Raw genomic sequence first — 22006 nt, 5'->3', positions numbered from 1 at the left:
TGCTTCTTCCTATACCGGAAACCGACCCTTCCCCCTTTCCTCTAACTTCCTCCAGAGGTTTTTAGAGAGGTTGTTGGGCGTGCTGGAGGCAGCGCCTCAACAACCTTGGAATAAGTTTGGAAGAAAGGATGCTTGCTTTTCCACTGCCTGGTAAGAGGTGGTGGGAGAATGAGACCCTTTTCTTTCTGGTGAGTGAAAGAAAAAAGACGCTTATGACCACAGTCACCGCAGAGTGGATGAGGGGAAATCAAAAGTAGTATGGCACGGCCTGCTTCTCAAGTCCCCCTAAAGCTCAGTGGCATCATTGGGGCTCGTTATTCTTTGTTTTCCTTGCTCTCAAATAGCTGCATTGTGTGACTTTTTCATATCCCCCCTTTATTATCTATTATTTGTGGTGATTAGCTGCTAATGCATGTGCTGCATTATACGAAAACAGGCACCTTAAATTTTTTTTTTAAGGTGTAAGGTGGGCATGTGGACCTGTTTGAAAGTCCTCTGGGCCTTGGTTCCCAGGGAACGCTCCTCTTTTCCACTGCTTCTCACAACTTCTTGATCAGAGATGGTTTGACTTCGCTTTCTCTGCCTCCCCTCTTTGTCTTTTGCAGGCAAAGGAAGTAGCCGAGCAAACGTTCTTCAGTATTCTCGATGCCTTTGAACTGGCTTACTTTAAAACTCCGTTGCGGTAAGCGGAATTTTCTTGAGATTAATTAATTATTTTTGAAAAAAGCAAAAGGCGTTTCTCATTGTCTGGGGGCACCAGGGCAGATGCTGCCCCTAGGTCTGCTTGTTGAAAGGCATGGAGAGGCTGCAGACGGCGCGACTGAGAGGGTGTCTTGTCTGAGGCAACAGCTGGCACTGCCCGCTCCACCTCCAAGCTATACCCCCAGGTATAGGTAAAGGTAAAGGGACCCATGACCATTAGGTCCAGTCGTGGACGGCTCTGGGGTTGCAGCGCTCATCTCGCTTTACTGGCCGAGGGAGCAGGCATACAGCTTCCAGGTCATGTGGCCGGCATGACTAAGCCACTTCCGGCAAACCAGAGCAGCGCACAGAAACGCCGTTTACCTTCCTGCTGGAGCGGTACCTATTTATCTACTTGCACTTTGACGTGCTTTCAAACTGCTAGGTTGGCAGGAGTTGGGACTGAGCAACGGAAGCTCACCCCGTCACGGAGATTTGAACCACCGACCTTCTGATCGGCAGGCCCTAGGCTCTGTGGTTTAACCCACAGCGCCACCCGCGTCCCATACCCCCGGGTATAGGGCAAATAAAAATAAATAAATAAATAAATAAATAAATAAATAATAAAAACAAAAACAACTTCAGAGGTGGCTTTGGTGATCCTGCTCTTTGCTGGCCTTGGATGGGCGAAGAGTTGGGGGGGGCATGTAGCAAACTGCCCTGTGATTCTCAGATGAAGGGTGGTAAATAAGCTTATTAAATAGCAACAATAAATAAGCTTTGGGAAATATTTGCATTCACAAAAACCAGCCTTGTTTATTTATTTCATAAGGTTGGCACACTTGATTTGTACACGCTTGCAAACCACCTTGAGGTGTGTGTTTTTTTTACAAACAGAACAAAATGATAAAATTCTCAGTAAAAACAGTTAAGAACAACCATTGGAAGCACTCTGAAGAAGGTCAGCAATGAACTAGAAATAGATTAAAGCACATATCAACACTCTGAGCCTCGGGTAGGCTTGTCTAAACGAAACTGTTTTTCTCAGTTCTCAGAGTATCTTTTAAATCTGGGTGTTCGTATGATATGGATGTATTCCTATTATAAGACGAGAAGTAGCCTTTAAAAAATATTTAAACTGCTCTGAGTTTATATGGTGCTGTATTCAACAGATGCCTGTGTTTACAAGAAGAGTATGCCACACAATCCTATTATAATTATAAGCATGCATTTCGCAGGAGTAAATATGTAGCTGGAACTTTTGGGGAAAGGTTTTGGTGGAATCTGGAGCCGTGTGGTGCCCTTAGGAGGGCAGTTTCACAAGCCTGGCAGTGTGTAAAATGTGGTTTGCCCTTCAAGCTGCACCAATGTCACTCGTTTGAGTATAAGCCTTTGTAAAAAAAATTCATATTCTCTTGATTTCCCCGCTTTTCTCCTTTACAGCACCAGAATAAATTTTCAGATTCAAGCTGTGAACAACCATGGAAGGTCAGTTCCTTTATGCTTCACTTTCAGAAGGCTGCTTGTCTTTTTGAACTGACAGCTTAATAGAGAACAGAGTTTGCCTTTAGTCTAACCAAGCGAAGCAGAACAAATAAAGCCCTTGGTGCCGTGATACCTGTGGTTGCCGGATGAATAGCATGGGTATTCTTCAAACCACTTAGTCATCTAGAAATAAAACAATGGAAAAATGGAAGCTTGCATAGAAATATCCTTGCTTCGTGGCTTCAGTCTTGACTGAATGTTCACACCTTGAGATCATAGTCATATTATAGTAGTTTAAATGTGCCGTCTACAATTTCTGGAGGACTTGGGGTGGGTCACAGTGTAACATGAATGGCTGCATTCATTCAATCATATCTTGGATGAGTCTCTTGTACACGTCTGCAGCTCCTTTGCTTTCCCCCCATAAGCTGCAGTTAATTCAGGAAGTTCCTAATTAGCCATGGTTTCCTATTTCACCTGCTTTGAAGCAAGCGATCATGCTAAACCAAAAATCAAATGGGTTCAATATCCTGTTTTGTTCTGTAGATGATAGCCATTGCTTCCCAGTTCTGGTGAAGCAGGAAACGGGTTAATTGGAGGCTTTCTTAATTGATTTACAGCATGTATGAAGAGAGAAGCAAAGCATCTCTGCGCTCGAACAAAATGTCCCTACATTCCTTGGCTTAATCATGGTCTGAACGGGGCAAATATGTATTTACCTGCAGCATTTCATCCTAAGCACTAAAATGTTTGTAAAAATGTATAGGGGGAAACGGCAAAAAACAGCTTCTTTTATTTATTTTTATTTCATAAAATATATATACTGCTTGATTGTAAAAGCAAACAAACCTCAAAATGGTTTACATTACGTTTGTTAATAGGGAGTTGAGCAGCAGAATATTAAATAGTCTCAAAGGGCTCCATTAACAGCAAAAAGGTGAGCAGTGATTGAGTCAAGTGGGCCTTCCTTGGGTCATGAGAAGATTTTGAACTCTGTGCTTGATGATTTACTGCTGGAGTCTCTAGGGCAGCCTTTCTCAACCATTGGGTCCCCGGATGTTGTTGAACTACAACTCCCATCACCCCTAGCTAGCAAGGCCAGAGCTCAGGGATGATGGGAGTTGTAGTCCAACAATATCTGGGGACCCACAGGTTGAGAACCGCTGCTCTAGGGCCAGTTCTGACTGCATATGATGCTACTCAGACGTCTCTGGGAACACACTCGGCAGATACAATTCCTTCTGCTGCTGCTTCTTAGTAATGTCCAGAGAGGTCTACAAACGGTGGCTCTTTTTTAAGCTCCTGCAATCATGAAACGCTCCCAAGGGGCAGCAGTACTTAGACATGGACAGAGGCTGGCTCAGGTGATCCTATGAATCCATTCTCTGAATGTATTTTTTTAAATGTTCCTCATTTGCCGGCAACTCCTGCAGCCAACTGGTGCCAAACATATTGCTCTGCTTTCCTTTGGACCACATCAGCGAGGTCGAGAGAGAGAGGGGTCTTGTTGTCTGAGCCACTCTGGACCTCCATCCACACTGCCCAGGCTCGTGCTCCAGATTGGTCATTTGGTGCTGATAATGCAGTGGTTTTGCTTCACCTCGGAAGGCACACTCCATTGCCTCTCAAGACAGACGGATGCCAGCAACAAAAAATTGCCTTGTTGGTTTTCTCAATTTTTGCTGGTAGGGCAGTTTCAAGCTGCAACGGAAGTTTTCTAACGGTGTGTTTATCCTTCCAGAATTATTCCGCTGGATAATGAGGACAGCCTCTACTTAGTGAAAACAGTGAGTCGAATTTAAAGTTTGCTGCTTCCTAGATGTTCATGTCCTTTTACTAAAATGCCTTGAGAGGTATTGGCAAGTTCAGGAAGGCTCAGGAGATCCTCCTGCCTCCTGCCTGAGCCACATTGTGCACAGGGGCTTATACCTGGCAGAGGTGCAGAGGAGGTGCTATGTACCCCAAGGAGCCTCAAGGCTGGGAGCCAAAGGCAGCCCCCCAGGCTTCTCTCTCTGTCCCCTGGGACTCCCCCCAAGTCACATCCTTCACTGGCCTTGCTTCCACTCTAGTTCTTGCCCAGTGGGAATGTGTCTCTTAATACTTGCCTGCATGGAGGACATAGAGATAGCTGAGTCTGCAGAAACCACATAGTCACACAAGAAGAGGCGACAGGATCAGGCCAGTGTTTCATCTGGTCCCACGTCCTGTTCTCACGGTGGCCAATGGGAAGCCCAAGGCCTGAGTGCAATAGCAGTCTCGCCTCCTGGGCTTTCCTGCAACTGTTACTGCTTCTGACAATGCAGGTAAAGGTAAAGGGACCCCTGACCATTAGGTCCAGTCTTGACCGACTCTGGGGTTGCGGCGCTCATCTCGCTTTACTGGCCGAGGGAGCCGGTGTACAGCTTCTGAGTCATGTGGCCAGCATGACTAAGCCACTTCTGGCGAACCAGAGCAGCGCACGGAAACGCCGTTTACCTTCCCACTGGAGTGGTACCTATTTATCTACTTGCACTTTGATGTGCTTGAACTGCTAGGTTGGCAGGAGCAGGGACTGAGCAACGGGAGCTCACCCCATCGCGGGGATTCAAACCGCCAACCTTCTGACTGGCAAGTCCTAAGCTCTGTGGTTTAACCCACAGCGCCACCCGCGTCCCTCTAGTGGAGGTAGAATATAGCTATAGAATATAGACAGTGTAGGTAGAATATAGCTATTCTGGCTAGTAGCCGCTTAACCTCCATGAATTTGTCTAATTTTTTGGAGCTATCCAAGTTGGTGGCCTTCACTGCCTCCAGACTACCCTACGGTACCAAGATAAAATTAACATTCATTGCTTTTCCCACTTATGCCTTTGGCCTCACCACTGACATGTGGCCCTCAGAAGGTTGTGTTTGGAAGGGAATCTGGCCCCCAGGCTGAAAAAGTTCCCCACCCAGCTGTTCCGTAGAATTCCTTCAGTCACAAAAATGTGAACTCTATTTTAGCTGGGGACTGTGATGGATAAAAGTGGGAGTATTGACCCAAGCTCTTTTTTGCTCCTCCTTTTCTCCCCACCCGCTCCCTTGGTTTGCTGCAGGTGTCCATGACAGTATATGACATTCCTGACTTGCTTGGCGGAAGGGGTTGCCTTGGGTCGGTGATCTTCTCAGAATCATTCCTGGCGTCACAAATTCTTGTGAAAGAAAAAGGTATTTTTGTCGCCCAAGAAAACCTGCGGTGGGAAAAGCTCTTTCAAGTGCAACGTCGAATTACGTTGTGTGTGGAATGGCTTGGTTCACGTGTAACACCAAGCTAGCTTGGACAGTGTGTGATCAAACTTTGGGCTTGCAGACTCCTCCTACCCCCTATTATTTTCCTCTTGCGTATTTGGATTGCGTCTCTTTCACAATAAACTACGGCTTGCTGTTACACCTATAGTTTGACCATCCTGGTATAGACGGCTAGCACAAACTACAGGTTGCCTGTTTGGGTGTTACAGCAACCTATAGTTTGACAGAAGAGAGTGGACATGGGAGGGCAGATTAAGCAGAATGGGCGTCACATGACCCCCAAGGCTCTTCCATTCATTGGCTGATGGCTTAGCATTTCATGCAAACCAACCCAATGAGTAAATGCTAAATTCTTATCAAGCACACACTAGCAAATGGCTCAGCTTCACTGTGAAGTCTGCATATTATTTATCTGGGGAGGCATTCCCGCCCCCTGCCCCCATTTGCCTTCACAAGCCTGTCCACACCAAGCTAGTTTCTTGAACTTATCATGGCACGGAGTTAGAGCACGTGATAAATTATTTTACCTTTAGGAACCTTCCACTTACGGGTACATGAGCCAGGAGGAAAGAGTCATAGTGGTAGGACATCTGCCTTGCATGCAAAAAGACCCAGGTTAAGTCCCCAGCATCTCCAGGTATGACTGGGGAAGACTCCTTGTTTGAAATCGTTCTGCAGTCATTGTACACCAGCCTTTCCCATCTCCAGATGTTTTGGACCATGAATTGGTCCCAGCCAGCATCACAAAACATCTGGAAAATGTCATGTTGGTGAAGGCTGGTGCATACAGTACTGAGCTGAATGGATTGTTGATCCAATCACATCCTATGCTCCCAGTGGACCTAAGATCTCCGTCTTGGCAACCTCTCTGATTTGCAGAGTTCGCTGGAGGCAACATCTACAAACTGTCCCCTTCCTGTTACAGTCAAACCTCGGTTGTCGAATGTAATTTGTTCTGGAAGGCCGTTCGACTTCCAAAACATTCGACAACAGAGGTGCGGCTTCCGATTGGTTGCAAGAGCTTCCTGCACTCAAGCGGAAACTGCGTCAGATGTTCGAGTTCCGAAAAACATTTGTAAACCGGAGCATTTACTTCCGGGTTTTCGGCGTTCAGGAGCCAAAATGTTTAAAAGCGGAGCCGTTTGAGAACCGAGGTTTGACTGTACATGGCTTATGAAATGAATCCCTCCAATGAAACAGCTCCACTGAGCCACAGGCATGCACGATGTTAAATCTCCCGATGCTCAGGAGCTACGCTACTTACGCTTTTCTTTGCTTTCCTGCAGATGGCAGCATTAGCACAGAAACCAGCTACGTCATTCTCACTGCAGCTATCCCGAGATCTGTTTCTTGGCTGGTAGGTATGACTTCATTCCCTTAAACCCCCCCCCCTTTTTTCTTTTCTTTTAGTGATATCATTGTGGAACTTTTTCTTACGAATGTGCCGAAAGCAAGGAAAACTACTCTGCTGAGCTTGTTCCAAGTGCAACTGTGAAATTGTGCTTGAAATGGATTCTGTACTTGGCAATCTTAGTCAATGATACTGGGAGGTGGAAAGCTGATTAAATAGGACCGAGGACCGAATTGTGTTAACTTTTCCTGCGTGCAAATTCAGCCAAAGTGCTTTTGTCCAGTAGGAAATGAAAAGTAGAGGGGATTCCAAGATAGGAGGAGACTTTGGCACAAAGTGTCAGAATCACACAAATGAAGAGATGCTCTGTGGTGTGGCACATAGAGAGATGGACTAGGACAGGCATAGGCAAACTCAGCCCTCTAGATGTTTTGGGACTACAATTCCCATCATCCCTGACCACTGGTCCTGTTAGCTAGGGATCATGGGAGTTGTAGTCCCAAAACATCTAGAGGGCTGAGTTTGCCTATGCCTGGACTAGGACCCAGGAGAGACTCAGCCTTGAGAATCACAAGGTAACAACACTTTGGAGGTCCCATGCCTCAAGGAAGTTAGATCGGTTTCAACTAAGGCCAGGGCCTTTTCAGCACTGGCCCCAACGTGGTGGAACGCTCTGTCACAAGAGACGAGGGCCCTGCGGGACATGACATCTTTCCTCAGGGCCTGCAAGACGGAGCTGTTCCACCTGGCCTTTGGTTTGGACTCAGTCTGACCCAAACCCTTATGTTTCCCTCCCCTTATGGTCTTGATTTATCGGCTACTTTAAAATGAGACTGCATTTTAAATAGCATTTTAACCTGTATTTTAAATTGGTTCCCTCCCCCGTTCCCCCCTATTATGTTTTTACTGTGATTTTATTGGTGTTAGCCGCCCTGAGCTCTGGCCGGGGAGGGCGGGGTATAAATAAAATTTATTATTAAGGTTACCTTCGCCCAGTCACTGTCTGTCAGCTTAAGCCCGACGCCCGAGTGAAACTGTCATATGGCACTGTGGCTGAAGACCATTTTATGCTTGCTGCATAAAACTGGGGCCATGGATGATTGCCATAGTTGAGCCCATGAAGTCCAAAGGGATAGCTCAGTCGATGGAGCAATCAGCTGTTGATCTCTAGGTTATGGGTTCGAGCCCCACGTTGGGTGAAAGATTCCTGCACGGCAGGCGGTTGGACTAGATGACTCTCGTGGTCCCTTCCAGCTCTACAGTTCTGTCGTTCTAAGTTGCGCACCTTGAAACAGTTCAGAAGCTGCAAGAGATCCACTGCAGCTACATTACAGGATTTCCAGTTTGCAAAGGAAATGCGCTGAGCTGAAGCAATTGTTGGCTTTGTTTATAGGTTGAAGATAACGAAGTGAAACTGTCAGAGAAGGCCCAGCAAATCCTGAAGGTTTGTAACGCAACTTGGCCGGCTGATTAAGCTTGAGGTCGTGTTAGTGTGTGAGTGTGTCTGAGTCAACGCTACGCTGGTGGAGGTTCCCAAGAATGTTAAGCTTTGTGTTATATTGTCCGTTTCTGTCTCAGGGCTTGTCCTCTTCCTCCCCACCACTTGTTTTGCAGATTTAGCTCTTTAGATGTGGTTTGCATGCACAATGAGAAGGCTAAAAGCAACTTTTCTAAGCCTGTCCTTGAACGAAATGAGGCTAAAGGGCCATCGAGGGCGCAGTCCTCTGCCCTGCATCCAGTTTAGATGAGGGGACATTCAGTCCACTTTTATGCACACGCAGTCCTGCTTGATGGAGGCAGAAGACAGCCTTAGCTTCAGGACGTGACCTCTCTCTAAAACCCAGCACTCCTCCCTCCAGGTGCCCCATATCTCCTAAGGGGAGGCCTTGCAATCATTCTGAGAACCACTGGGGCAGGGATAGGGAATCTATGGCCCTGCAGATCCTGCCCATCAAACGTGGCTGAGGGTGATGGGAGACCAAGAGAAAACCAAGGGCCACTGGTCGCCCATTCCTCATGTCGGGTACAGTCAGAAAAGACAAGAGGTTTTGCCATTGGTTCAGGGATGGCTCATAGAGCATGTACTTTCCGTAGCGATTTGAAAGATCACATAGCAACTGAGAAAACAACTCCTTTGTGCCTGAGACTCTGGAGAACTTCCTCCAGTCAGACAATGATGAACTGGACGGACAAATTGTCCGAGTTGGTACCAGGCACCTTCCAGTGTTCCTAAGGGGTGTTGTGGATCAACGTTCAGCCGATAGGGAGAGAGTATCTTTCAAATATAATTGGTCCAGTTCAGAGACTCTGTTGCCATTGTTTGATCCTGAAAAAAACTCCCCATCTTTATAGGAAGAAGAATCTTTCCTGGGAACCTTTCTGATGGGAGGCGACGGAGCCTATATTGCTTCCAGCAATTCCCTGTGTAGACCAGAGGAAGGTAAGCGACCTGCCCTGAGGGGACATTTGAATGAACAGGCAGCGAAAGGAGAGCCCCCCCCCACACACACACACACTCGCCTTGGGTTTCTCCAGTTCCCTGCTTTTTGATTCTCCCTCCCTTTCGGAAAGTCTGCCATTTTGTTGACACCCGCGAATTTGAATCTCAAGTGAAATGTAGCGGTCAAGATTCAAAGGACCTCACGTCTAGCCCTGTGCCTGGACGTGTGTGCCGGTTTCAGAAGCAGCCCCTTCCTTGTTGAACAGCAAGCCTCTTTTTAAAAAGCAGAGAGCTTCAGGCACAGCTTTTGACGTGGCAGGAGGTAATAAAATGCCATCAGTTATTGACACATCTGAAATAATTCTTAGGTCCTAGTCCTCATCCTCAGCTAGTGCTTTGTCTTTATTCTTTCCTGTTAGAACAATTGTTTTATTATGAAATGGAATCCTCTCAAATAAACCCCCTTGTTGTGCTGCTAGTTGTATCTTGTCATCTCCCCGTTTCAGTATGAAACTGCTCTGAGGTTGAAGCTCAGCGTTGCCACTCGTGGCGACATTTCCTTGGGGGTGCAAATCAGCCCCATGGATCAGCAGAGCCGCTCTGTCCCTTAACCGTAAAGGCCTCCCTGAGTCCCCTTTCAGCTTGAGTCAGTCCCAGATGCCTATCTATTTACGCCATTCTGGCGCTCTAACTTGGATTTACACACACAAATACACACATGGTGTACCACCTGAGCCTCTCTGACAAGGCCTTTGCACTAAGATGTTCACTTTAGGAAATCTCCTTTAGACCTCTTTATCCAAAAGGCTTTTCGGATAACCCAGCACTGTGTGGGCTGCAAGGTTTTAGCTTGCCGTATTTGGTTTAAGTGACAAAGTGAAACTGCAAATGTGCTTTTGCCTCCAAAGGGTAGCATTTGCTCCTAAAATATTACTGCCTTAAAAGTAAATACTGACTCTGGTAAGTTCCAGGATCTGGTGGATTTAATCATCGGAGTGAATTTTTATGCGTCGTTCACGTTTTTTAAAAAAGAAAAGTGGGAAGAGGGTGAAAAATTTAATTTGTGACTATGACTCTACTCTCTAATGGGAGAGTGACTGAGAAATGCAGAAGAAAAAGGGCACATTTTGCATAGTTGCATTTCCCAATCTCTGTCTCAGATTCAGCTTCTGTGGCGTCACTTTATAGGAATGAGTTTCCCTAAAAGGAATTTCGCCACACTTCACTGCCCTTAAAAGACAGCGTACAGATATATAGAGCAATGCATCTGAAACACAAAAGTAGTTTGCTTATTTAAAGCTAGTGTAGTGTGGATGTGTCCAAAGGCATCATCCGGGCCTGCTCTCGTTGGGACTGTTGCCTCTTTCCCTCATGTTCAGTTCAGCCTAAAAGTGGGCAGTACCGTGCATGATCCTCAAGTTCATAATAATAATAATAATAATAATAATAATAATAATAATAATTTATTTATTTATATCCCGCCCATCTGGTTGGGTTTCCCCAGCCACTCTGGGCGGCTTCCAAAAAAATATTAAAATACAACAGTCTATTAAACATTAAAAGCTTCCCTAAACAGGGCTGCTTTCAGATGTCTTCTAAAAGTCTGGTAGTTGTTGTTCGCTTTGACATCTGGTGGGAGGGTGTTCCACAGGGTGCCACCACCGAGAAGGCCCACTGCCTGGTTCCCTGTAACTTGGCTTCTCGCAGCGAGGGAACCGCCAGAAGGCCCTCGGTGCTGGACCTCAGTGTCTGGGTAGAACGATGGGGGTTGGAGACGCTCCTTCAGGTATACTGGGCCAAGGCCATTTAGGGCTTTAAAGGTCAGCACCAACATTTTGAATTGTGCTCGGAAACGTACTGGGAGCAAGTGTAGGTCTTTCAAGACCGGTGTCATGTGGTCTTGGCAAAAAGATCTGCCTGGCTCTTTATACAGAGGGATTTTAAGCCGATGCATGAAGCACCTCATATAGTCTTCTCCTCCCCACCCCCACCCCTGCTTCCCTTTGCAGGTAAGCTCTATTTCTTCTCAGAGGGCCTTCTGTTCTGCCACCCGCACTACGGAAGCATCACCATTTCCAAGGCTCACATGACATCCATCAGGTTCTACGATGGGGTGAGTGCTGGTCCAGTCCACGCTCTGTTCTTGCCGCAACCGGTCCATGCAGGCAGAAAAACTTTCTCCAGACTCGTGCAATCCAGAATTCTACAGGGCAGAAATACCCCCCCCCCAAGCTTGGGAATAATAAGGACCAGAAGTTGGCCAGACTCTCCTCTGTCTCAGTTCACTGAGGGCAGGTGTAAGAAGAAAAACAGCCTTGAAAACTGGGGAGATGTGGGGATGAATTGCAATAAAATGGGGAGCGGGGTAGTGGTGAGTGTTGCTGTCCCACAACATCAGGTGGTGCCAGGGGGGCTGCCTGCTGAAATAATAATAGTAATAATAGTAATAATAGTAATAATAGTAATAATAGTAATGTTTATTTATACCCTGCCCTCCCCGGCCAGAGCTGGGCTCAGGGCAGCTAACACCAGTAAAATTACAGTAAAAAGATAATAGGGAAAAAACCCAATTTAAAATACAGGTTAAAATGCAGTTTAAATTGCAGCCTCATGTAGAAGGAGGACTGGCATGGCAGTGGAATCAGCAAGGATCATGTGGTCATTTGCCCTGCACCCAACAGCTTAAGTAGGGAACTTTTAGACGTGCTCAAAGTATGTGTGTGTTTCCTTCTGCCTCGAGTCTTCGATTACATCACCACTCCACAATCTGCAAAAGCATTTGGTGGAAGCGTGGCTTATTATACGTGAAGAACAATGCATAATGGAGGGGTTAAACTTGAAAAGCTCCAGATTCAAAGGCTATGAACGCACATGCCCCTTTGAATCCTTTCCCCCCCGCCTGCCTGCCCCTTTGTGGCGTTGCAAGCTGTGTGGGCCCTGACCTTCCTTCTATTGTTTGGCTTCAAGACACCCAGCTCCTATAAACCTCTGGCTATTTTTGGGGCCTGCGCTATCGCTTCTGAACGGCTGCCAGGTATTCTGCGCGGAGCAAAAACTCCGAAAGGGAATTTGCATTGTTTCACTGACCTGGCAAGGCATGAGGCTGGAGAGCTAAAAATAACACAAATGAGATGAGAGGTGGCGATAGTTGGGAACATCTGTAGCCTAGCAATAATGCAGATATACAGGAAGAGATAAGCATTTTAATCTCTAAATGAATCAGCGCCCTAGCGGCATATTCTATAAGCTGCCTCCCCCCCACTTTACGCTGACCATTTCTCTTGATAACCATCCGGGAAAAGGGGGGTGTTTCAGAATCAGCAGTGCCATATTTGAAGTGTTTGCACATTGCCGCTGTGTTCCAGAAACCAACTTTCAGAGGGAACCTCCAGGATGCTAAAAACAGTTTCAGAGAACCTGCTTGCAAAAGCAATCATAAGCTCCCGGTCGGTTTCTCTTTGGTTCAGTGTTGGTTGGTTTTTCTTCTTGACCAGGTTCAGACATAGGTAAAGGTAAAATGGGCTGGTGGCAACTAAACAGGGGGCTTACCTCCCCGTGCATCTCCCCCATCAGGGAGCTAATCCAGGATCAGGCCATTCAGTCTTTCATGGACTCAAATGCTGTACTGCAACATCCCTTTTAAACAGAGGGAGATAGTAGTGTTGCATTCTTGTACAAAGTCTCTTTCTAACCAACTGTTTTCAAACCTTGGAAGTATATGCAAAAGGATGTCCATGATGTTGGGTTTTTATATATGGCGGACGTCCTTTGGGGTGGGCAGGGGCTCTTGGATAGCCAGTTTCCCACCCGCCTCCTTTCAGAAGTGGTTCTCTTCCTTCTCCTGTTCCCTAGGACTCCACGAGTGTTGTTGCCGCTCTCCTTATCGACTACAAGAGCTCCCTGCTTGCTCACCTGCCGGTCCAGCTCCACACTCCAGGCAACTCTCTGATGATCGCGCTTTTCCCAAAGTCAAAGCTTTATAAAGCTTTCTACTCACAGGTGACATGAACAAGAGATCGGTCTAGAAGTAAAAAAATGCCCTTTTCGATACGGTGGGCAAGGGGCGCCCCGTAGAGAGAGTGTTGTTACGATGTTCTGCCAGTCGACTCCCCCTAGCGGTTGGTTTCCCCGGGTCAGGAAGGTTCGGGGGGAGGGATGAAGCCATCGGGGGCTCTGCCCCTTCCTGCCTCTCAGCCGGGCCCTGATCCGAGCAGCTGTTTCCATGTACATCCTTTTTCTCCCAAGTAACCTCACAGAGAGCTAACCATGGATTTTGGCAGCTGCGGCTCTGAAGTTCTTTCCTGGCTTTCTACCTTCTCTGCTCCTGTGGCCCTGGGGGTAATGGGAGTGGTCCGAGAGGCAGCCAGGAATATGGGCAGTTGGCATGGGGACTTCCAGTTTTGGGGTTGGCATATCCAGATCCACTAGCTTGAGGGTAACCAACGTGGTGCGCTCTCTCAAGATGTTGCTGGATTCCATCTTCCATCAGTGAACACCCAAAGATGATGGAAGTTGTTGTGTCTGACACCACTGCAATTCCTCTTCAGGGTCACAGTGAAAATGCATCTTTTCCTCTGCGCAGACCTCACGTTTGAGGTCTGGGCAGGGCTGAACCCTGGGACTTGGCTTGGTCAAAATGCCTCTGGTTTACTCTGACACAAGCGAGTGATGAACCTCCTTTGCCACTGCTGTTTGCCTTCTCTGTTGTTGACTGTCTTTTGAAGTCACACAAGATACTGTGTTCGCCGATGGTCTGAACGTGCAAGTAATAATTTGCACATGTGAAAGGGTCATTGCAAGTCAGACATCACTGACAGCGTGTTCACATTGTCTTCAGAGCGATGGCTTTTCAGTGGAGGCAAAAATCATAAAATTGTTGAGCAGTAAACTGTGTGGCGAGAGAGTAGTGTTTGTGTGGTTTTGTGTGTATGTATGTGTTGTGTGTGTGAGAGAGAGAATCTGCCTTTGGCTCTATGGAGAAGAGGCAATGTTTTGTATTAATAGAGTTTTGTTAAACAAAACGCATGGCAAATACAGAATAAAAATGGGTAATGAGTCAATTGAAGTAAAATCAGATTTTAAAATATCTTGGGAGTTACTAATCCACCAAAGCCCGAAATCCAAAGGGAAGTTGGTTAATATAGTACAGATTGTGCCATTTGTTTGTTGGGGGACGGTAACCCCCCTAAAAAAAGTGTATCTTGATGAGCATGAGCCATGCTGACACATTAACCTTCTTCTCCAGAGTAATGATTTAACTGCTGTTGATTACTGGTAGAGGAAAAGCAAAGCATAATCTCATTAATGCTGACATGAAAAATAGCTCATTTTCCTCGTTATTAAATAAACCATTTAAAGCGCTGCAGCTCTGTTCAGTTTCCATCTCTTAGTGTTAGCATTTATTACCATGGATGACAGCAGGCTCCAGTTGTTCTGGGAAGCCCAGTTCGGTTTTTAAACGCCTTCCGCAGAGAGGACTCCTAATTACAGATGTTAATAACTAGTAGTACCCCAGGAATCCTCTTGGGTTAGCCATCAGTGGCGGTTCACCTTCCAAAACAAATATCACCTCATAGTTCTGCTGCAACTATTAAATGCAGCATTAAACTGTGTAATTTGAATGTTTTGTGTTCTTCCTTATAGGTTTGCTCTGTTTGGCAACAGCGGGGGAATTCGGGAGTAACCTTGAAGATGACCCAGGATGGCTGCCTGCCTGTAGAACAGGAGAAATTGTGAGCAGATGCAGTGGCGTAGCTTGGGGGGTGCAGGGGGGACCGGCCGCACCGGGCGCAACATCGGGGGGGGGGCGCTCGCACTCGCAGCTCTCTGCCCCTAGGGCAGAGGGGGCGCAAATTACTTGCCTTGCCCCGGGTGCTGACAACCCACGCTACGCCACTGAACAGATGGCCCTTCCCCCCTCTATAGAATGGCATGAAACGGGGGAGCCACAAGAAAACAGGGCAGGGTGGAGTGCTCCTGTCCCAGGAGGCTTGCCTGCCAGCCATGCCCTTTTCTAGGATGTTCCATTCCATCCCATCTCCCCGCTCAGCTTTTCCATTTTTCACCAGTCAGCCGGCATTCAGTGAGCACATTTAGCCCTTGCTGAGCTCAGCCACCACTTGTCCACGCCCCCAAGGATTTTACATTCATCTGCAAACCTTAGGGTTTCCTCCTGTCCCTGCTCATTCCTCCCCCTTGTGTGCAAGTGGTGCTGTTTTGGCAAGATAAGGATCCATACTAGAGAGCACATTCACTCATAATGTATCTGTAGAAGGTTCTGTGTGCTGTGGAGTCCCTCCATGTGTGTTTCACGCTGACGCAAACTAAATATCAAGCCATTTTCTGGTTTGCTTGGTGTGTGCAGTTGCTTATTCCTCTCCCGTCCCCTGATCCATTGCATTTATTCTCTTGTGGAGTTAGCATTACAAGCTTATATTAGTGGAGGTCCCTCTGGCCTCCTTTGAGGCCACTGGCCCTTCAGCTGGTGGGTCAGGACCCGCGAGAAAGTCTCCCTGCAGCCTAAGGTGAGTTGCAAGAGTGCCAAAGCCATTTTCCTTTTTGCATGGGTTTCTTTTTAAACAGCAGCACAGATGCAGAGAGAGAGAGGAGTGCAATGGAGGAGAGTCACCCAATAGTTTAATAGGAGCCCATTTATAGGTTCATCTTTTCTAAGCTGCCTCCCCCAATTCCCTCTTCTGTTAAAAGCTCTTAAAATTTCAGAGGTCTGCTGCCCTTTGCCATTCAGTCACCCTAAAAAGAAGGGGGGGGGGGAACGAGTGTGTGCATGAAGAAATCTGAAGCTAGCCTTTAAAATGTGTGTCCTGGCTCCAAAAAGTTTGAAGGCTAACTGTCCTGATCCACGCTGATGCAGTCATAGTGCATGCGCACTTCTGTGCCGTCCACATAGGAGATACAGTAGAGAAAATTACAGGCTTCCAGTCGGAGGCTCCTAGGCTTGCACTGATTGGAAACACAGCAGGATTTCCACTCCTGAAGTTCTGCATGGAAAAACAGTGTTGAGGGGGAGTTGCATCTTTCCACCCAGTGCCATCACGAGCACAAATCATCTTGCATGTAGAATGCAAAGGGTACCTGGAGGTGTTCTTGGTCGCAGCCTGGCCTGAGTGGTCGCTCCAGCAGAGCCACAGCTGTCTTTTGGCAAGAGGGAGGGAAGAAGTGAAAAGGAGAACACTATAGGAGGGAGAGAGGCTGAAGAGAGAGCGATTATATTACCTGGGCACAAGGCAGGAGCAAAGGTCTTTTGTACAAAGCTGCATTGAATGAGTGGCGTATTTCACTCCCCTGCCAGACCATTCCCTTGGCCTCATGTTGAAAGGTGAGTTTGAGACGTGGTGGTTTGGCTTTGCAGCAGTGCACGTTGACTAGAAGGAAACGGAGACAGCATTTTCCTACGGCCAGATCCTTAGTTCTAAATGTGTGTCCTTGTTCCAGGCATACCAGCATGCAGAAGCTTTTCACCGTCCTGTCCTGTCCCCCCGGAGAAAGATGGAGCCAGCTGAGAATATCGGTCAGCCTCCCAGATCTGGACAGGTGAGATTTCTCAAAAATAGCCTTTGCGTGGCAAGTTCCTGCCCCCCCCCCGGTGGAAATAAAGACACATGGCACAAATACTAGGTTAATGGGCAAAAAATGGCCACAACTTTATTGGTTACAGGAATGAGCGGTATTGCCTTAGGCATTGGTCCTAAACGACTATCTGGCTTCAGCACGATTGTTTGAAGACCGGGAAGGGTTAACCACCAGTAGGGGGAGTCCTGCTGATGCACATCAACTAGGAACTTCATGGAACTTTGAAGTGTCAGGCATAGCCCTACTGGCTTTAGCCCAAACGTAGCAGAGTTTTCCTGCACAGCGAAGAAGCTAGTTGCGGCAGTAATGACTAGTCAGCTAGACTCAGAAGAACTATTTACAGGATTTATTAAAAGGAAAAATAAAACCAGCAGAGTTTCTGCATACAAATAAAAGCAAAATAAACCCCCTCTTTCTCTCTCATAACCATTCACAGCACTTCTAACTCCTAACACACCTCACATCAAACTGTGCTAGCAATCCCTAGATAACAGAGTTGAGTGCTGCTCGTTAACCAATCAGAGTGAGTAGTTTCTAGGTCAAGCAGACCTGGGCTTTCTGCCAAGAGTAAATTGACACCAGCTTGAGTTAATTGGTGAAGCTAGAATCTGCAAGTTTCCCACGAGAACCAATTAACTGAAACTGAAACAGAAACTGAACACCCCCTCACAGATTCTGCTGAACAATTAACTCCAAATACACCTATGTAGGAGATTATTTTTCCAGCAAACCTAAACCCTTGCACATTCGCTTGTTCTTTACCTTTGCCAATGGTTTAGTTAACACATCTGCTACATTTTCTTCACTTGACACATAAGTACAGGTGATTACATTGTCTTGTACACAGCAACGTACATTTTGGTATTTTACAGAGATATGTTTGGAACGCGATTTGAAACCCTCTGTTTTACTTAATGTTATACAAGCTTGATTATCAATGTAAACTTGTACTGGTTCTCCACAATTTACATTTAAATCTGTTAACAAATGCTTGAAATAAATCACCTCGTTGCACAATTCACTCAATGCGGCGTACTCTGATTCCGTTGATGACACACTTACTACGTCTTGCTTGCGTGACCGCCAGCTGATTAAAGCTCCACCGACCCTTATGACTAGTCCTGTGACAGATTTTCTATCTGGCAAATTTCCCCAGTCACTATCACAGTAGCAACTCAACATTTCATCCTCTGAAGAATTTAATTGTAACATATAGCCAATTGTCTGCTTGAGATACCTCAGAACTTGTTTTACCCCTTTCCAGGCATTTAGTGTGGGTTTTGAGACCAATCTACTTAATATGCCTACTGCATAGCTAATATCAGGTCTGGACCACTGTGCTATATACAACAAACTTCCAATTACAGAGTGATATACATCAGGATGTTCAAATTCAGGACTCTCATCTATATGAAGTGTTTTTATGAAACCTGGATCCATAGGCACCGCTGCCCCTTTGCAATCCTGCATCCTGTATGTAGTCAGTAGTTGCTTAACTTTGTTCTGCTGACTAATTAGGCAGCTGCCATCTTGGGCCCAGCACACTTCCAACCCTAGATATGTCCTAACCGGGCCTAAGTCTTTTGCACACCCACCTGCAGCATACAATCTTTGCCCCCTCAGGCGCTGCCACTGGTGTAAAAACCTTGTGCTCATTCAGAGAGGACATCTCTTCCTCCATTGCCTGTTTCCAGCGCTCTGCCTCCTCTTTTGGTAACTTTAGCACCTCCTGAAAACTCTTGGGCTCTGCAATTACACTAAACACATTTGCAGTATCTGGGGAAAAACGCACTGGAGGCACTCCTTTGTTTTGTCTTTTAGATCTTCTGGGAGAAAATTTTTCTTCTGACCCACTTTCCTCCTCAGAACTATGACCTCTCTTTTGTTGCTTAGCAACTGGTCTTTGGCTAACTTCACTTTCTTGAGAGCTCTTATCTGAACTTTCCTCCCCCTCAGACTCTGACTCCCTGTGTCTACCTTCAGAGTCATGAAGCTCCTGGGAAGGTTCAAACCAAACCTCAGTATTGGCATGTAGTCTCTCCCAGCCACTATGTTCACAAAAACTGGCATTCCTGGAGATCACAATGCCATTTGTCCCTTCAGCAAAGCGGAAACCTTTTCCCAGCTCCTGGTAACCCACAAACACTAACTGTTTGGTCTTAGGATCTCCCTTCTTTCTCATTTGTTTCGGAATTAATACCCAGGCTTTTGATCCAAACACATGCAAATGGTCAATTTTAGGTTTTTTCTGAAACAATTTAAAGTACGGGGTTGTACCTATTGTTTGGTGAAAGAGCCTGTTTTGGAGATAACACGCGGTGAGCATGCTCTCCCCCCAATAAGACATGGGCAAATCAGCATCAGCAAGCATGGCAAACATCATATCTTGTAAAGATCTGTTTTTTCGCTCTGCAACGCCATTCTCCTCTGGGGAAAAAACGTTCGTTTTTCTATGCCCAATGCCACGCTTTTGTAACCAATCTTTAAAGGCATTTGACATAAATTCGCCACCTCTGTCCGTCTGAATCCTTTTGAGTTTAATGGACAGAAATCTTTCCACAGATGCCACCCAGCCTTTAAACTTAGTGAACACGTCACCCTTATTTTTCATGGGAAAAACCCAAGAATAACGCGTGGCGTCATCCACAATTGTTAGTGAAAAACGTGATCCACCCCTGCTTACAGCAAATGGACCAATTACGTCCATGTGAACCAGCTGTAGCGGTGACTCACTGACTCTGTCACTTCTGGGGTAAGAGACTCTGTGGGTTTTAACCTTTTTACACACATTACAATCAAGGTACTTGTTACAACTCTTTAAATTACCCCCATCAGCCAATTCAGACATTTTTAGTACACTTTTCCAGCAAGCATGCCCCATTTTCCTATGCAATAAGTGCACACAGTTGTCATGTATAGCTTTGTTATTCACTGCAGGCTGAGATTTACTGACTACTGCTGCAACTTGAGATCCTGCTTTAAGCCAAAACAAGCCTCCCTCTGACTTAGCAGTGCCTAAAATCTCACCAGCCTTCTTAATAATGCAACTGTCTCCTTCAAAATACACTTTAAACCCAGCTTTTAGCAAACAATCTACAGACATCAGATTGCTCCTTAATGACGGCACACAAAGTACATTTTGCAGGCATTCACGAAGACAAGGAACATAAACTGCACCCCCCGAAATCACTTCGGATGTACTTCCGTCTGCTAGAGCCACCTGGCTGCGCTGTGCTGAGTTCTTGGAAACAAACAATTCATCTGAATTCACGATGTGGCGAGACGCTCCCGAATCGACCACCCAGACCGCTTGTTTCTCATCAGCAATCTTGACCTTGCCGGTCACCAGCTGAGCCGACTGTTTTTGTTTGAAGAAGTTCTTTTTACGCTGCTGCTGCTGCTGATCTCGTCTCTGCTCCTGCACCGGCCACTGAGACTTGACCAACTCCGGACATTGTCGTTTTAGATGCGCTGAAGACCCACATCGGAAACAACGCCTAACAGCAAACGCTGACTCCTCACCGGTACGCTGCTTTTGCTTCACCTCTGGCACGGCATGAGAACTCCTTCCAAACCGCCCACCTGTAGAAGCCTCTGCAGCCACCGACCTTTCTTGCCTCTTCTGCCATTCTTCAATCAAACGCCCAGTAACGTAACTGACTGATAAATCACGTTCCTGTATGCCTTCTAGAGACAAAACTAAATTATCCCAGCTTTCAGGGAGAGAACTCAAAATAATAGCCACCTTCTCCTGCTGGTCTAACGCACAGTCTCTTTCCTGTAGCGCAGCAAACTTTAACTGTAAACTGTGTAGGTGTTCCTGCGTTGTAACCCCAGGCTGTAACGTTGCCTTGTACAATGCCTTGCGAATGAACAGCTTGGAAACCGCTGTCTCACACACATGGAGTTCTTTAAGTGCTTGCCACACACCTCTAGCTGTCTTGATTCCCCTCACATACGGCAACTGGGAATCTTCCAGCCCCAAGACAATTGTGGCCCTTGCTCTTTGGTCTGTATCGAGGTCTTCATCATCAGGCTTCGCAGGAAACTTACTCACCACTTGCCAGAGACGATCCCTCTGCAGCACTGCCTGCATGCGTTCCGACCACAGCAAGTAATTGGAGTCATTCAGACGCTCAAAAGCCATCTGACCTGGTTGTGAGGCCATCTTGAGAGCGATGTCCCTGGAACCCGGAACCAGCTACTCACGACCACTGAGAGAGAAAACAGGAACCACAGCACCCAGCACTCACACGCTGCAGCTGTTGTCCTTGAGTCCGCTGCGTCACCAGCTCACCACGGTCAGGAACCAGCCAGAGAACAACAACTTCTGGAACTACTGGAACCAACGCCGTTGATGCTGACACCACCGCAACTCAGGCTGGCAGCACAATGCCCATAACCTCATGGAACTTTGAAGTGTCAGGCATAGCCCTACTGGCTTTAGCCCAAACGTAGCAGAGTTTTCCTGCACAGCGAAGAAGCTAGTTGCGGCAGTAATGACTAGTCAGCTAGACTCAGAAGAACTATTTACAGGATTTATTAAAAGGAAAAATAAAACCAGCAGAGTTTCTGCATACAAATAAAAGCAAAATAAACCCTCTCTTTCTCTCTCATAACCATTCACAGCACTTCTAACTCCTAACACACCTCACATCAAACTGTGCTAGCAATCCCTAGATAACAGAGTTGAGTGCTGCTCGTTAACCAATCAGAGTGAGTAGTTTCTAGGTCAAGCAGACCTGGGCTTTCTGCCAAGAGTAAATTGACACCAGCTTGAGTTAATTGGTGAAGCTAGAATCTGCAAGTTTCCCACGAGAACCAATTAACTGAAACTGAAACAGAAACTGAACAGAACTCCCCCGGGGTCACCGCTCGGGGGCGTGCCTTAGGCCCTCACCTCCATAGGCTTCGGACAGGGCCACGCCCCCCGGAATCCTTTACCCTTCAATAGGCGGCAAAAGAGGGAGTTCCCCGGCTGCACCAGTGTGATATCGCGCAAGCCACGCCCCTCTAGGCCAGCTGAATGGCTGGTCAGGGGATGACGCGGCCGGGGATCCCCTCAATCGCGTGGAGGCTGAGAGCCAGCCCCCGCGCACATGGAGAGGGCGTGAAGCCCGTAACTCCACCTCCTCTTGAGTTCGGAAATGGTTTTGTGCTGACCAAAGGACAAGTTATTCCATGGAATCCCA

General features: G+C 46.8%; 1 protein-coding gene across 3 annotated transcripts in view; it reads left to right on the top strand.

Annotated features, from left to right (window-relative positions):
• Positions 1-22006, top strand: part of DNAAF9 (dynein axonemal assembly factor 9) — an 82928-nt gene that overhangs the window by 36301 nt on the left and 24621 nt on the right. For all 3 annotated transcript variants that reach the window (XR_014011359.1, XR_014011360.1, XM_081206951.1), the window contains exons 14-24: positions 606-682; positions 2125-2169; positions 3908-3953; positions 5241-5352; positions 6720-6790; positions 8178-8228; positions 9137-9224; positions 11234-11337; positions 13077-13223; positions 14868-14956; positions 16677-16775. Coding sequence is in view for 1 of the 3 variants with exons in the window: in XM_081206951.1 (XP_081063077.1) it covers positions 606-682; positions 2125-2169; positions 3908-3953; positions 5241-5352; positions 6720-6790; positions 8178-8228; positions 9137-9224; positions 11234-11337; positions 13077-13223; positions 14868-14956; positions 16677-16775 (929 nt within the window). In the remaining 2 variants the exon portion in view is untranslated. The remainder of the gene's footprint in view (positions 1-605; positions 683-2124; positions 2170-3907; positions 3954-5240; positions 5353-6719; positions 6791-8177; positions 8229-9136; positions 9225-11233; positions 11338-13076; positions 13224-14867; positions 14957-16676; positions 16776-22006) is intronic.

This window comes from Podarcis bocagei (assembly GCF_964188305.1).
Source record: "Podarcis bocagei genome assembly, chromosome: 9".
Lineage (NCBI taxonomy): Eukaryota > Metazoa > Chordata > Lepidosauria > Squamata > Lacertidae > Podarcis > Podarcis bocagei.
This window is presented reverse-complemented; position numbering and strand designations above follow the sequence as displayed.